Source organism: Macrobrachium rosenbergii, chromosome 3 (assembly GCF_040412425.1).
Source record: "Macrobrachium rosenbergii isolate ZJJX-2024 chromosome 3, ASM4041242v1, whole genome shotgun sequence".
Lineage (NCBI taxonomy): Eukaryota > Metazoa > Arthropoda > Malacostraca > Decapoda > Palaemonidae > Macrobrachium > Macrobrachium rosenbergii.
In genome coordinates this window covers 87,784,485-87,800,206 of record NC_089743.1, presented here as the reverse complement: position 1 = coordinate 87,800,206, position 15,722 = coordinate 87,784,485, and the positions used below count along the sequence as shown (strand labels likewise).

Here is a 15,722-nt window from a genome sequence, read left to right as displayed (position 1 = left end):
CCATGCGCATTTGCATATCGTCCTCTTTCCACTGATGTGTTTTTTTTTTTTCTTAAATTGGCCAACCTTAAAGTCTGCCCAGTCTGGGGGCGTGTTTAACATATATTTAGCCCATCCCTTAAGGGTTAAAAGATGAAAAATAAAAGCAAGAGAATTCCAAAACCAGAAGAAAGATGCCACACTGACGCTTGATTACTTCAACTCACCTTTCTCTGGAATTTTTATTTCTTCTGGAACAATTGCTTCTGTCTTTGGCTCTGGAACCTCTTTTATCTCATCTGTTTCCATCTTTTCAGGAGTAGTTGTTGTGTCTTCTGTCTTGTCTTTTTCATCATCGGCCTTGTCATTTGCCTCCTCCTCTACCTTTTCTTCCGTCTTCTTATCTTCTTCAACGCCATCAGTTTTAATTGGCTCTGGTGAAGGCTATAAAACAAAAACAAAAAATACATTGAGAGAGAGAGAGAGAGACTTTTTTTTTTATCAAACACTAAAAACTTCCAAAACATCAGTGACTGTCTTCCTACTTGGTACCCAATCTTGCCCTCTTACAGTTTAACTTAGTAGTGCTTAGGACACAGTGGACTCTCTTCATAGAAGGTTTTTGTGCTGTGTTTGAGTGAAGTGGACACAAGGACAACCCTACCGAATGCTAGGGCAAACCGCATGTACTGTAAAGTCACCAATTGGGGATTGCTGTACTGTATACAGGTATTATCAAGTTTAACCAGCATCCATTTATTCTGGTAAACAGTAGAAGAGGATACAATGGAAATCTGAAAAATATTTTTGGAAAATATGCCCTTCACTACTGCTGGAAAGGAAGCTCAATTTCTAGGAAAATTACATTTTTATCATAAAATAGTTTTATATATACTTACCAAGTAATTACATAGCTATTAGTTCACTTACATGGCAGCTTGAATTCAAAATTTCACAGGTAACACTTCACACGTATGTGTAGGTGACCAGTTCCGCCCACTAGCGGGAATAGTAGGAACAACTTTAGCAGATAACTTCAAATCTGTTCATGCCTTATGTCCATCAGCAGGGAGGATGGTGGGCTCCGATCATGTAATTACTAAGTATATATAAAACTTTATTTTATCATAAAAATATGTCATTCTTATATAAGTAACTTACCAAGTAATTACATAGCCGAGTCCCACATTGATAGGAGGTGGGATACATGGACATATTCTACTCCAAAAACATTAAGTATTTAATGATTTTGAAAATAGAAAAAACTGCTAGCATTGAAAACCAATGTTGTTGTTACCTATCAGCTAAGAGACCTACTGGGATACAGCCTCTGGTAGGTGCCCATCTTAACTCGTAGTGGCGTGGCAGTATAGCCATGGGTCGCCTCCTACTTAGTGGGAACTTTGCAGCGAAGGAAATACTCTGATGGCTAGCAAAACATGATAGATGCTCGCCCTTGCCCTGGGCATAGCACCACAATAAAAACAACCAGACGACATTGTCACCTACACTGAGATAAAACCACAACCCATTCACCGAGTGGTGGGTGCTTCAGGTACAATGTAACCCCTGCCTCCGCAAAAAACTCGACACCTTATTACATGGTGAAGAGACAGTAGGAAAAACTAATCTTATGCTTCCTTCCGTGGTACCATGCTAGTCACTAGAAATGGTCTCTAGGCACTGAAAGATTAAACACTGTTTAACTTCCATTAAAAAGTGAGAAACAAAGAACGATTACATTCCCAGTAGTTCGAAGGTAGAATGAATGTACAAGGCATAAAATGTATGCAAGCTAAAGACGTAGCAGCTATTAAGACGTCCTTAGCTTTACTTAAAAGAAGGCAAACTGCTCTCTTAATTCTGAGTGTGTTCCAAGTTATAAGTCCATGAGGGCAACACGTTCTAGTCAACAAATGAAACGGATCTTGCCATAACACCATATGTAGAGGATGGTCCCCTGAAAAACTCCAGGACAGAGACCTCCCTATTCTCCCACAGAGCTGGAGAGGGCTTGAACGCTTGGAGAATGATCTGGCGTCAGGCCCTGCAGCCGGCGCCAGTCGAGCTAACAGCTCGGGCAGGAGCTCGTGGGAACTAGCAGGCGCTCAGAGCAAGAGCTGGTGCCAGGCTAGGCGCCAGGCAAGCTGGGAGCCAGATGAGCTAGAAGCTCGTGGCTCTGGAAGCTCTATAGCTGGCACCAGACTGTAGAGCTAGAAGATCGAGATCACTTGATGAGAAGCAAGACGTGGAGGACGACTATACAGCAAACCCCGTCAACCATGCTCTCACGATTCGCAGGATTTTCTATGGAACATATCTAAAAATTATTCGCGAAAAATTCGGCAATTCATGGACTTCTTTCGTTGGGTAATATTCACTAAATTAGTGTATTTTGAAGTTTCATGACTAAATATATTTTTTTATGCTTAAAAATGATTTACTAATTTTCAAATATTATAAAGATTAATAATAATATAATAATAATAATAATAATAATAATAATAATAATAATAATACTCTAAGATCAAGTAATACGTAATCCTGAGAGAACCTGGTTTTCTCCCCCCCATTCAGGACAGACCTGACCTCATTAAAGCGAAGATAGATGCTCAGAATTTATACTATTGAAATATTAAAATTATATTAAAGTACTACTGAAATTATATTAAAATCATGCATAAGTGTTTCAGGATGATAGTACTGTATGAGCATTTTTAGAGGGTACATTTTATAATAAAATATTTTACGGTACGTATAATTTTATAATAATATTAAGTTTAATACAGGTTGTCCATCACTAATCCGGCAATCAGTAGTCCGGAACAATCAGTAATCCAGCACAAATTTTGCCTAGAGTAATTTGTAATGTTTCTGCACTAATTTTCAAATTTCCCGGGTCACTGTGCTAACTCGCTCACTGGCCGCTTCGATTTGGTGGTGCAGTGTGCTGCATCAACAAACTGGAGGTGTTTGTAAACACAGGCATGCTTTTGCTGTTGTATATATATGTATGTAATCAGTACCATCTGTACATATATGGTAGCCTACCTACGATACACAGTATACTCTATACATAACCAGTGTAGTAATTATTAGTGTCAGCTAATTCTGCGGGTTCAATGCAGATTGACTTATGATAATTCAGTATAAAGAGAAACTGAATAACAAACAAGGCTTAGCCTACGCTATGGTATATCGTATTGGCTACATATACGGTAGCCTAGCCTACATTATACTGAACTCTATTCACATATTAACAGTATTATACAAACATCAACATAACGAATGTGCATCTTTTTCAAGGATCTTTTAAAAAGTTATGCTTTACTGCATTGTATCCAACTGCGTATATTCTCATGTTGCTTTTGTATTATAAATTGTGATCAATGTTTTGTTTTGTGAATCAATCACGCGGTGTTTATTTCGCCACATTTAACTCAGTTCAGAGTGCTTTTCTTGCTTCTAGTTAGCGTAAATGTATATAGATACTTTATTTATTTGGGACAATGATATTTTTCGTTATACGAAGTATTTTTAAGTTGAAATATAACAAATACGTCTCGTTGTGAAATTAATTTAGCCACTTTTTCGTTAATAGATGACGTTCGTGGGAATTGCGGCTGGCCGTTTTGGGGCATGTTTGTTTTATGGAGAAAAAAAAAAAAAAAAAAAAAAAAAAAAAAAATTCCCGTTCACTATTTTCTCTCGATTTCATCATAATACGAGCTTTACGTATTTATCTTTTATCGGCATGAAAACAGCAGTAATATGTACTCTTTTATGCCCAGTAGTTTTTATTAAAATACATTCTCTCCAATTTTATTTATGGTCGAGTTTCATCCATGTTGCCGATGCACGATAATTTATAGTCATTAGCAGCTTGAACATTATTTTCTCAGCTTCAACTTGCAGCTTAAAGTTACTGTAGCAGTATATTTCCCTGCCAAGCTTTTCTCCAAAGGAAATAAGGGTATAGTGTAAAAAATATATCAGTCCTATTGTACAGTACTTAACGTCATTTGTAACATAACTACAGTAATTGTTTAACCATACGATGGTTGAAATACAAGCAAAACTGTTGTTCTCCGATACGATTATCATTTTCTTTTACTTTTTTAACTAGCAGATGGAATAGAGATGGAGGAAAAGAAATTAGTCTATTGTAAGTTGGTCTCTCTCGCTGCCTGATTGTACACTGCAGCCTGCGTGAAATCTAAAAATATTTCCTAAATATGTTCGTATCGGTATAATTGCTAACCCCATTGTAAACTCAAAATATTGTAAGTCGAATTATCGTAACTCAAGCACTACCTGTATTTGATAATTGTCTTCTTTATTAACCAACTTGTACTGATCTATGGGATATTTTAATTCTACGATGAGGTGCTTAGCTACTGGGTTTCATGTACTCTAGCCTAATAAATGGCTAATCTGGCACCTTCCAGGTCCCAATGATGCCGGATTAGTGATGGACAACCTGTAGTATCTTTTAAAAGATTAATACAGTGATAGGATAACAATTTAAGATATATTTGATGCAAGTACAATATTTGTGAATTTGGGGTCTGGAACACATCCCCTGCGAATACCGTGGATTTACTGTACTTCCAGTAGGGCTATGTGGAATGGAAGCAGAGACGCGGACGAATATAACTCCAGTAGGACCAAGTTGAACAGACAAAAAGGGCAAATGAGCCTGAAAGCTAAGGAGGAAGAGGCTGCTCTGATGTCCTTGACTTTCACTTAAAAGGCAAAATGTTTCCTTAAGCATTAAAAAATGAGCACTTCAGGATGTGATCTTAATCTGATTCTGTTCATGTAAAAACCAGAAAGCTGTAGGAGAAGGAACGGATCGAGAGCTTGAATAGATCCTTGATATGGCTAACAATCCCAGGGAACCCGAGGAAAAAAGCATCTCCCCGTGAAAATGCCCTCTCTAAACGATGACTTGGATCTCACTAGTGCGTCCTAATCGAAGTTAGAGGTCACTCAGAAGGGTGCCTTTCATGTAAGGTTGCCGAGAAGAGGAACACCGGAGATCAAACAAGGGACTTGTCAGTCATTCAGAAAACATCCAGGCTCCAGAAGACCGGATTCCTTCCTCGCTTGGACACGTCACAGACCAGATATGGTTGTAAAAAGCTAGGCCGCTATGCTTGAGCACTTAGTTAAGCATAGATCAATACCCTTTACTGATGGAGTACCAATACCCTTTATTGATGGGGTACTAAAGATGTATATCTCCTCAGGTACAGAAGGGGTATCCAAAAATGGGCCATAGATGTCTCCAAGAAGAGGGGTAGAGACTGCAACCCCAGCTTCAAAACAGGCCCACTTAGTCTGGTAGATGGGGCTAGAAGAATGACATCTGCAACCACACTAGTTTAGGCAATACGTCTAGAAGAAAAACCTTGTACTGGTGCTTTCTGAAGCTTCGAAGGTTCCTTGAGGTGGCAAATAGGATCACAGACAGTCCCATGGACTCCATAGCTCCCGCCAGACCAGGGGACGTAAGGAAGTACAGTACCTGCTCTCAGTTCATCCACATGAACTTTAAACGACTTGAATGAAATCAAATCCGATCTGTTAACAGTACAGTAGAGGTTCTCTTGCTTGGAGAGAAAATGAGAGAGAAAACAAGCCTTTCTTCTCTACGGATACGATAGGAATGAAATCTCGTCTAGAGAGAACTACCGCAGTGCAGGTGTAAACTAAGGTCAAGAAGCACTGAAGCTCCCAAGAGAAATGCTTGCAGCTCTCTAACATATGTGAGAAGGATCCATCATCTGGGGAGCACGACCCGTGAGTTCCTCGACCAAGATCCGAGGTGTTAAGTAGAAGACTAGGTCTGGGCTTAGAAGAAGGGAGTTCCCTTCATCTATGTATGTACAGCCACCATTACAGGTCCGACTTTAATCCAGGGCTATAGTAAAAAGGCGACGGTGTCCAACTGTGTTACCTTGTCCCAGTTGTAACCAAAGTACTTCGGTCAAGACAGTCGTTCTTGGTCAAGACTGATGTGAAGTCCAGAAAAGAAAAAAAAAAAGGTCAAACGAAGAGAGAGGACTCGTGAGAAGACCTAAAATGCCGCAGAGAGGTCGAGGCACAAGTCCCCGAACTGAGAAAACCCTGTCTCAGAAGACGGGCCTTCTGGTTGGTCTCCATTGTAGACAACTCAGCGAACTCGCAAAGCATCATGCAGTGTCGTGTTCATGCAAACCAACTGCCAACTCTGTGGACTCTTGATGGCCATGCGAACACTTGGAAATCCGGTAGGCTTGACTACACCTCATACAGACCACAAAATTCTGCGGTAGGACATCGTCCTCCACAGGCCAGTCACAATCCTTAAACAGAGAGAAAAAAAAAGCTGAGTGATGAGCAGAGTAGGTGCCTGGCAAAGGGGACTGGTGTCGACTACTTGGAAGATGGAGCCAGGTGTTCCATCGGGAACTAGCGCCCAAGAAAGAACAACAGTGTTTCTAATGAAAAAACCTAGGCGCCAATCGAAAATTGTGGAAGCTTCACAAATTGCATGTCCTTGTGCAGGGGCCACGCTAATTTCCCTGGATCGTTCCAATTGGAGTATATACTGGACAAACACTTGGCGCCAAAAAGAGGCGTCAGCCTAGCAGGCTGAAGACCGGTGCTCTGGAAGACGACAGTTTTGAGTGATGCTCACACTGCACATTGAAACACTACGCTTTCATCATGATGCCTTTCCAGTGGCTGTGTGACGATACCTAGATTACAGGCTCAAAGTTAAGTATACCTTAGTTTTACCAGACCACTGAGCTGATTAACAGCTCTCCTAGGGCTGGCCCGAAGGATTAGACTTATTTTACGTGGCTACGAACCAATTGGTTACTTAGCAACGGGACTTACAGCTTATTGTGGAATCCGAACCACATTATACCGAGAAATGAATTTCTATCACCAGAAATAAATTCCTCTAACTCTTCATCAGCCGGTCGGTGGAATTGAACTCCGGCCCATCGAGTGACAGTCTGAAGCTCAACTGACTCAGCCAACGAAGGGCTGATTACAAGCTCAACTAAGGAACTTATCTAACACTTGCAGGTATGCACATCATTACTGAAAATATTGGTTCGGGAGCGAACGCAATGTTTATAATATTACGCTACTCGGAAAAGGAGAATTAATCAAATGATCGCAAATTTGCAAGAATAGCAAAAATATGAGCTTGAATAAGATCTTGAAAGTAACCAGATGATAAAATACCGATCCTGAAAGGTTATAAGCTTGAAGGTTAACGAAATCTGCGATACTTCACTGAAATCCGGTTATATAACCGGCAAATAATTAACAAAGATGCTGCAAGTACTCGATGATTACACCAAGCACGGCAGAAACAGAATGAATTTGTCTGGTAAGTTGTTCCTAGTATTCCCAGTGGTGGGCAGGACTGGTCACCTACACTAAACAATCAAAGTGTTACCGAGAATTTTGAATTTAAGCTGCTGTGTTAGTTAAAAACTATAGCTATGTAATTACTTGGTAAGTTACTTATTTAAAAATATAAATTTCCTACTGGTGTACAGCATTAGTTTTTGGTTTTCTCCACTCAAAACTCCAAGTTTCCCAAAAGGGTCCCCCATAATGATTGATGATAGGGTATACGTGTAAACATAATGACTGGTTTGCCCTAACATTAATGGTTGTAAATTCACAAAATACAACAGGGTAACCTCTTAGGAACAAGATACTGCTCGTGCATGCAGCTTCAAATTAGTATCACATAGTTAGACGATGTAAAATTCTGTGGAAAATAAAAGGACAATAGCTACAGTTCACCACAGCTTGACCCTCATTGTTCATACAATCAAGAGTATCATCCTTGTGTACACCTATGCAGGTACTATGAAGGATAAACCTACAGCAAGTTAGGTTAGAATAATGGGGCAAAACATGTACTGTACTACCCTAAACCTTGCCAGAAAATTGACACAAACCACATCTAAATAGAATTTTTAGTATAAGACTGGGGGCCCCTTAATCTTTCTGAGAGAACTTGGCCATGTCTATTAACAGATGGTCTAACCAACTGTAGGTGCCTTTGCATCTTTGCCTAACGTGAATCAATCAAGGGTTCTAGAGCCCAATCCCTGTGAATCTGCCCAAAACATTTGAAAGATCCATACACTGGCCAAAATTTTACCCTCCCGAAAAAACATTCGCTGACCATTAACTGCAGGATAACCTACATTAAAATCGTAACCCGACCCTAAACGATTATGTTCTAAAGAGACAGACATGAAGCACTAGCCCTAATTGTATTAGGGAACAGTCATGCATTAAATTATTGATAGCACTAACACAATCAGCCCGAGTGACACTGTAAGGCCTCATTTTTTTTTTTTTTTCCCCTAGACATCTGTCTCAAGCAACCAACTGGGAGGGAAGACCCATGAGAAAAGTCTGTCAAAATCTGTCGTACGCAAAGACAAATCGCATCGATTCTCCTTCGTTCATCCTCAACTCTGTCTGGTTGTGCTGCGATATAAATTTCCCACTGATGTACTGTACTAGTTTTAGGTTTTCCCATTCAAATACCCCACTTTAACCATAGGGTTCCAAGGTGAGGTGCTAACACAATGACTAGAGGTTTAACCCTACCAATAACGGTCGAAAATTTACTAAACACAAAAGATGTCAACCACTCAGGAAAAATATACAGTTTGTGCAAGCAGCTGGCTATGAATTAGTTTACAAAGTATTGGGTAACGGCTAGAGTTCACCCCACTTCGACCGTACTTATTACTACAGCCAAGAGCACCATCCTTGAGTACGCTTTTGGAAGGTACTATACAGGAAATACCTACTGTAAGATAGGTTAATGGGAACATGTACTAGCCTAAACCTACAAAACAATTGACACAAACCGTATCTAAATACATTTAGCATTAGGCTAGAACGTGCCACCTTAACCTTTATGATGAGAGAACTTGGCCATGTTTTCTAACCTAAGATCTAACCAACTATAGGCTCTTTCGCCAAGATACCCGAGTTTTGCCCAACCATAGGATCCTTTGAATCTTTACCTAGGTACCTAAATCCTAACCAACCATAGGCTCCTTTACATCTTTGCTTAACATACCTGAATTCTAACCAACCGTAGGTTCCTTTGCATTTTTACCTAAGGTAACTAAGTTCTAACCAGTCATAGGTTCCTTTGCATCTTTAACGCACGCGGGTTCTAATGAGTCATAGGTTCCTTTGCATTTTTAATGCACCTAGGTTCTAACCAGTCATAGGCTCTTTTGCATCTTTAATGCACCTGGGTTCTAACCAGTCATAGGCTCCCTTGCATCTTTAATGCACCTGGGTTCTAACCAGTCATAGGCTCCCTTGCATCTTTAATGCACTCAGGTTCTAACCAGTCATAGGCTCTTTCGCATCTTTAATGCACCTGGGTTCTAACCAGTCATAGGCTCTTTCGCATCTTTAATGCACCTGGGTTCTAACCAGTCATAGGCTCCCTTGCATCTTTAATGCACCTGGGCTCTAACCAGTCATAGGCTCCTTTGCATCTTCAACGCACCCGGGTTCTAACCAGCCATATGCTCCTTTGCATCGTTGCCTAACATACCCGAGTTCAACCGTAGCCTCATTTGCATCTGAACATAAAGTACCTAGCCAAGTTCTAACCTGTCATAGGCTCCTTTGCATCTTTAACACAGACAAGTTCTAATCAGTCGTAGGCTCCTTTGCACCACTGCCCAACATACCAGAGTTCTAACCACTCATGAGCTCCTTTGCATCGTTGCCTAAAGTGCCCGAGATCAGACCAACCACAGCCTCATTTGCATCTGTACATAAAGTATCTAGCCAAGTTCTGACCTGCCATAGGCTCCTTAGCTAACGCACCAGAGTTCTAACCAGTCCTAAGCTCCTTTGCATCGTTGCCTAACATAACCGAGTTCTGACCAACTGTAGCCTCATTTGCATCTGTACATACAGTATCTAGCCAAGTTCTGACCTGTCATAGGCTCCTTAGCATCTTTACCTAACGTACCCGAGTTCTAACCAGTCATAGGGTCGTTTGTACCTTTGCCTAACGTACCCTAGTGCTTACCAACCATAGGCTCCTTTGCATTTGTTACCTACGGTACCTAAGGACAAGCCACATGTAGACTTGTACACTACTTCGGGTGTTCGCCTAATTCACCCGTGGTCTAAACCAACCGTAGGCGTCTTCGCCTAACGTACCTAAGGTCTAACCAACCGCAGGCCCCTTTGCCTAACGTACCTCAGGTCTAACCAACCGTAAGCTCCTTGGCACACGTCTGACGTATCTAAGCTCTAACCGCCCGCAGACTCCTTCGCATCCCCGCCTAACGTACCCGAGGCCTAACCGAGAAATAGGCTGGCCTGCATCAAGCCCGAGGAACGGAACGGGAGAGGGAGGACCCGTGAGAAAGACCCGTCGTACGCAACGACAAGTCGCATCGATTCTCCTCCCTTCCTCCCCAAGTGTCTCCCTTCGTCCTTACCCTTTCCACTGGTCCCGGTGTCTTACCTCTTCGGCCTGGGGTTTTACCTCGTCCTCGGACATTTTCCCCGATCGTGCGACTCCCACTAGACGTAAATACGGACCAACAGAGACATGGAATGGCGGGTAAAAGAAGGCTGTCAAATCTAGCCAATCATAGGCCAGGTACGGATGCCGCCAAGAACAAATGAAGACTGACGGTGCGTTGTTGCGATCTTTACGAATGTGGTTGGATCGGTTCCTCTTCTGATTTCGTCGCTCGTGCTCCTTTGCGCTTGAATTCTTGTTCGTGGGGTTAATGGAAGCGATATGAATAGGACTCTGATTAAAAACGAATTGTCCTTGTCCTGCCAGTTGATCATAAATGGCTGTAGGCTAAACGTACCCGAGCAGTCAAAAAAATATTTTTTTTTGTCATGCAGTTGGTTACTTCATACAATAAGAATTCAGTAAATTCGAGATAAAAATTTAGGCGGAAATAAGACAGAGCAACGTGATTGAAGTTTTTTATGACATGTTATTTTGTTATTCATTGATGGCATAAAAATAAAACTTTTCAAGCATTGTTTGTGAACTTTTCAAAAATTCTAGTTGTTGGATATCGAAATTCACCGTTGCATTGCATATACATTTTGGCACATGGTCTACAATATAATGACGTTAGTTTTAGAATTAGAGAAGGGAACTATAAACTTTAGATAATTTGGTTTGTCTGTTAACGTATTTTCAATGACGAAAAGATTGTTGACAGAAGATTCCATCCGTCTCCACAAGTGCAGACTGCTCCAGTGTCATGACAATTTTCAGAACTATTTCAGTCATCATTACTTTGAAATCTACAATTCAAATTTGCAAGAAATCATTTTCATCAATAATAATGATTCTGGGGAATTATCAAAAACATTTTGAAATACGACTTCAAAGCAGAGCCTATATATACGAGGCGGCCGCGCCACTTCCAGGATTCCCATTGGATTATAACAAGACACCATGTTTGTTTACATTTAAGGCAAGGTGCACAGCGCTCCAAACGGCCTTGGGACGTAACTATTAACTTAGAGCAAAGCCAGCATATACAGACTCTGCTTAGAGCACTATGGACAGTAGATTTTAATTGATATACATATTTTCGATGTTATGATGGGTTGAAAGGACAGACATACATTACTTAACTGTGCTTTTGTGTGGAACAGAATATTTGAATGCATGACAGGGCCAGTGTGACAGCCTCACTATTACTCATACTGTATTTTCTTGGCCTAGACAGCATTCACTGCCAAAATAGTGTTGCTCTTTCAACACACGCTGCAATATTAATGAAAATATGCATGTGTGCAATATCAGTTACATTTATTTAAACAGCTACGTAGGCAGTTCATATGACATCATGTTATGGCAGTCAACCTCTTCAGCTGACAGCTTCCACCTGTCAAAATTATGGCTACAGAAATGGGTCAAACCTTCAACCCTTACTTCAATGCAATTTAAGTAGCTACTTTCTGAGATAAATTCAGCATTCTTGGCTTTTTCAAATATTTTTCAAAAACTGCAATAGTTCATTAAAATCATTTATTATATATATACAACAATAATGTAGAACATTCTTTTGCCATTGTTTTTACAATCACTATCATTTACAATTATATAGAAAATGACACAATAACTAGCCCAGTAGATATCAGTAATTTCAACAATAAAGCTCTACTGCAAGGCGGATGCACTATGGCATTATAGCGACTATAAAACGGACGCTGATGACAGCATGTACATGATGTAATATGTAAGACATATTAGATAGGACTGTTGAAATATACACCTGAAGGCTACCTGGAGATTGTGAAATAGAATGGACAGATCTCAGCCTGTATAGTATTGACGGGGCCAATTTATTACTATAGACAATAGCAATAAATTGTCTATAGTGCATGAGTCAAATGCATTGACAACACTAACCCCATTAGGATGATGTGAATTACCTCACAACCACTATTTAACCATTATTAACATAGTAAGACATTTAATTAACGCAAAACCACTACTTGAACTTGATATCTTTATGCAAATTGTCGTGTTCAAATGGGATATATTTAAAATCCGGATAACTCGTAGATATCGGCAGCTTACAATGCATACGCCATTATTGATTGTACATATATATGAACATATATATATATATATATATATATATATATATATATATATCTTAAATGACTACTTATTTGGTTGTCTTAAAGGTGTCCAGTAACTTAAAAGTGTGGTACGCATCGTGTTGGTCTCACTCAGGTGCTACCTCAGAGCACCCTTACACACGTGTTCCCACAGAGAAACTCATCATCAGATACGTAAATAACAAGTTCAAACTACAAGTCAGTAAGTGGGTAAATCAAGTAGACCATCTCCAACAAAAGACAAGCACACACATCGGTGCAGTGCCTGTTATAGTAGGCCATAAGATTCGCTGCTCGTCGGATACCAAGAGTAAAATACACTTGGAAAATGCTATGTTATATGCAATTTGTTTTACAAATACGTATGCGATAAAAAGAAGGGATGGTTGCCAATTATAACAGTGCTTTATTCTATTCAGGATTTCATTCATTCATCCATTCACTTCAGCCTTCAAAAGTCCTTTGTTGGATGTAGGCCTTCTCCAGGTTCCTCCACAGATATCTATCCTCCACTGCTCTGTGCCACTGTCGTTTATGTCTGTCTAAGTCATCTCGCCAGCGGGTTTTTTTTTTGGTCTTCCTCGGTTTCTCGGTACACAAGATTCAGGATTTGCTGTTCAGTAAATCTGAAACGTTTTGGCGGACAAAACAGCACACCAATAGTTCAAGTAAGAGCCAAAAGTCCCCTAATGTTTGGTGTTGGTTGACTTAATATTTCTATAAGCGAATCTTTAGGCCTAATTTTGAAAAGTTCGATTAATGTAATGTTCTTCCCTTGCTTGCTTGCATGTCATGTGAATGATAAATAACTAAACTAAGAAAACAGCAGTTTTCTTGGGTTGTCTCTTAATTATTCAGGTTTTGTGTTTTTTAATGCGTGACATGGTAGGCCATATTTTGAAAATGTTTTTGTCCCGGTGCGAAATCATTGTGGCTTGGTTTGGGTTACGGCTTAGAGCAAGAATTCCGTGTGTTACAAAATAAAGGACAGTGTGATGTTTGCATTGTCTTTTTTTTATATACCCGAATAAATATGAAAATAACATTTTTAAAAAATATCTCTGTGATATTTCAAGTCACGTTAAATGTTGTGTATCTACTACAGGTATCATTTAAAAGCCAGTTGCGCCACGCAGCGGTTGAGTATCACGCGCTACAGACTTTAAGTCACCATACGTTCATTTCCTGTCATCCAGTTAATGTTTTGTGGCTCACAATGAGACATTCATCTGTCCGCCAAACGAAGAAGGGTGACAAACAAAGGCAAACTAAAAGGTTTGTCTACAGATATCGACAAAAACGTTTGCTTGATTTCAAGTACAGCATTTCTTGGATGACAAAGCGCATAATGAGCACATCAAAATCGCAAAGGTAAACGTGCGTTTTACCATAAAAGATAAGATATGCTTTTTGTGTGTCATTGCACTCGTAGATATCAGCACGTAAGTCCACATGTTTAGGCTTTACATTGTATGCATTTATGAATTCACTCAATAAGCTTTGTTTACTAAGACAGCATTAGAGTAATGGGAGCTTGAGGTTTAAGTTTAAAGGTAATAAATAGGTTGAAAACAAGTCAACGAACCATAAGTACTGTACACAACGCATCCTTGGCAAATAGGCTACTGGATAATCGCATGAGGCACGTGTGTTTAGAACGTGTTTTACTGAAGTTTGGAGATACACTAACAGAGCAAATACTTTACTGACAGAATGTTCCATTACAATGCATGAACTATTGTTTATTTGCTATTTATTGGTACACACAAGTTTATGGCTCCTGCAGCATCTACTAGTAGGCCTACCAAATATCATCCAAGGTTCCCGGAGTGCTCGTTAATCATAAGGCTTCCTGTACAAACACTGTTGATGATGTTAATAAAATCTGCTTCATATTCTTTGTTTTATCAGGATTTGGAGCCTCATCCGCATTCTAGGACTATGATTCAAAAGCCAGAATGGCTCGAATGTACTATTTCCTTCTGCCTATAAATGGTAACTATGATTCAGATTATCGTTAAGGGATTTCCTGATTGGGCATAAAAATTCCCACTTTCGTTCGAAGTTGAACCCTCTTGAGTTGACAGATGATATATTTTTATCTATGCTAATATCCAAGCAAATATAGTTTCTTCTTTTAAAATTAAGGCACTGTTCACACGAGACGGAAACCACGGCGGAAACCGCGCCGATGCAAAAAGTTGTGACCGGAGACATTATGGCGGTTACCCGCGCTGTCCATTCAAAATTAATATGGAAGCGGAGGAAATAACTTCCGTACGATGTGTTCAAAAGACCGGATCCAAAACTGAGAGAATATGAACCCAGATTCTTCATTTATTGTGTGTGGAGGTATGCACTCATAATTACATATCAATGAACACACTGCATTATGTTATTTGATGAACTATCATCCTTATTCGGTGTGAGTAAATCGTCAAATTATTCTATGGTCATTCTGCAATAAATGAAGAATCTGGATACAGTCTTTTGAACATATCTTGCGCATGTTATTTCCTTTATGGGCTCCTTATATCAAATCTATTATGAGGAGCCCATAAAAAGGCCAAAATGTGGAAAATAAAGGCTATATTTCAGAGACTGAAAAAGTTACAGAAAAACTGTATTTATACCAGAAGGCCCATAGGTCAGCCGTTACGTCACTCCAGTTGACAATTTCTCTTTAATCTTCTTCATTGGTGGTTGGAGGAAGATTTTATCTATAATATCTGAATCCCAGGCTCCTCTTGAGAGATTCATTGCATTTCTTTGTTTAATCAAGGCTGGTTCCACCATCTGGCTTTTGAACCGACAATTGCTGCTATAAATTATACGAGACATATTCCAGTTCATTCTGTGGTTATGGTTATTCATGTGGTTAAAAATAGCTGACCTCTGCTGTCCGTACCTAACTGAACGTTTATGCTGTATTAATCTCTGGGGGAATGGTTTGCCTATAAATCCCGTATAAGATTGGTCACAATCGAGGCAAGGGATTTCGTAAACTCCTGTGTCTTTGGGGACTGGCTTTTGTTGGATGTTAATCAGGGATTTGGCTA

General features: G+C 39.9%; 1 protein-coding gene and 1 non-coding gene across 4 annotated transcripts in view; both read right to left on the bottom strand.

Moving 5' to 3' along the window:
- The window catches only part of Dek (protein), a 28,973-nt gene extending 17,478 nt beyond the window's left edge, over positions 1–11,495 (bottom strand). Inside the window, exons 1-2 of one of the 3 annotated variants that reach the window (XM_067084302.1) lie at positions 10,523–11,495; positions 207–423 (exon numbers count right to left, since the gene is read on the bottom strand). In XM_067084302.1, coding sequence (XP_066940403.1) covers positions 207–423; positions 10,523–10,558 — 253 coding nt within the window. In that variant the 5' untranslated portion in view covers positions 10,559–11,495. Of the gene's footprint in view, positions 1–206; positions 424–10,252 lie in introns of all 3 variants that reach the window. The other 2 variants (XM_067084311.1, XM_067084318.1) reach the window with 2 other exon arrangements.
- Positions 6,491–6,597, bottom strand: LOC136829036 (U6 spliceosomal RNA). The gene has a single exon (XR_010850280.1). It is a non-coding gene; the product is annotated as a U6 spliceosomal RNA (small nuclear RNA).
- Positions 11,496–15,722: the final 4,227 nt, after the last annotated feature.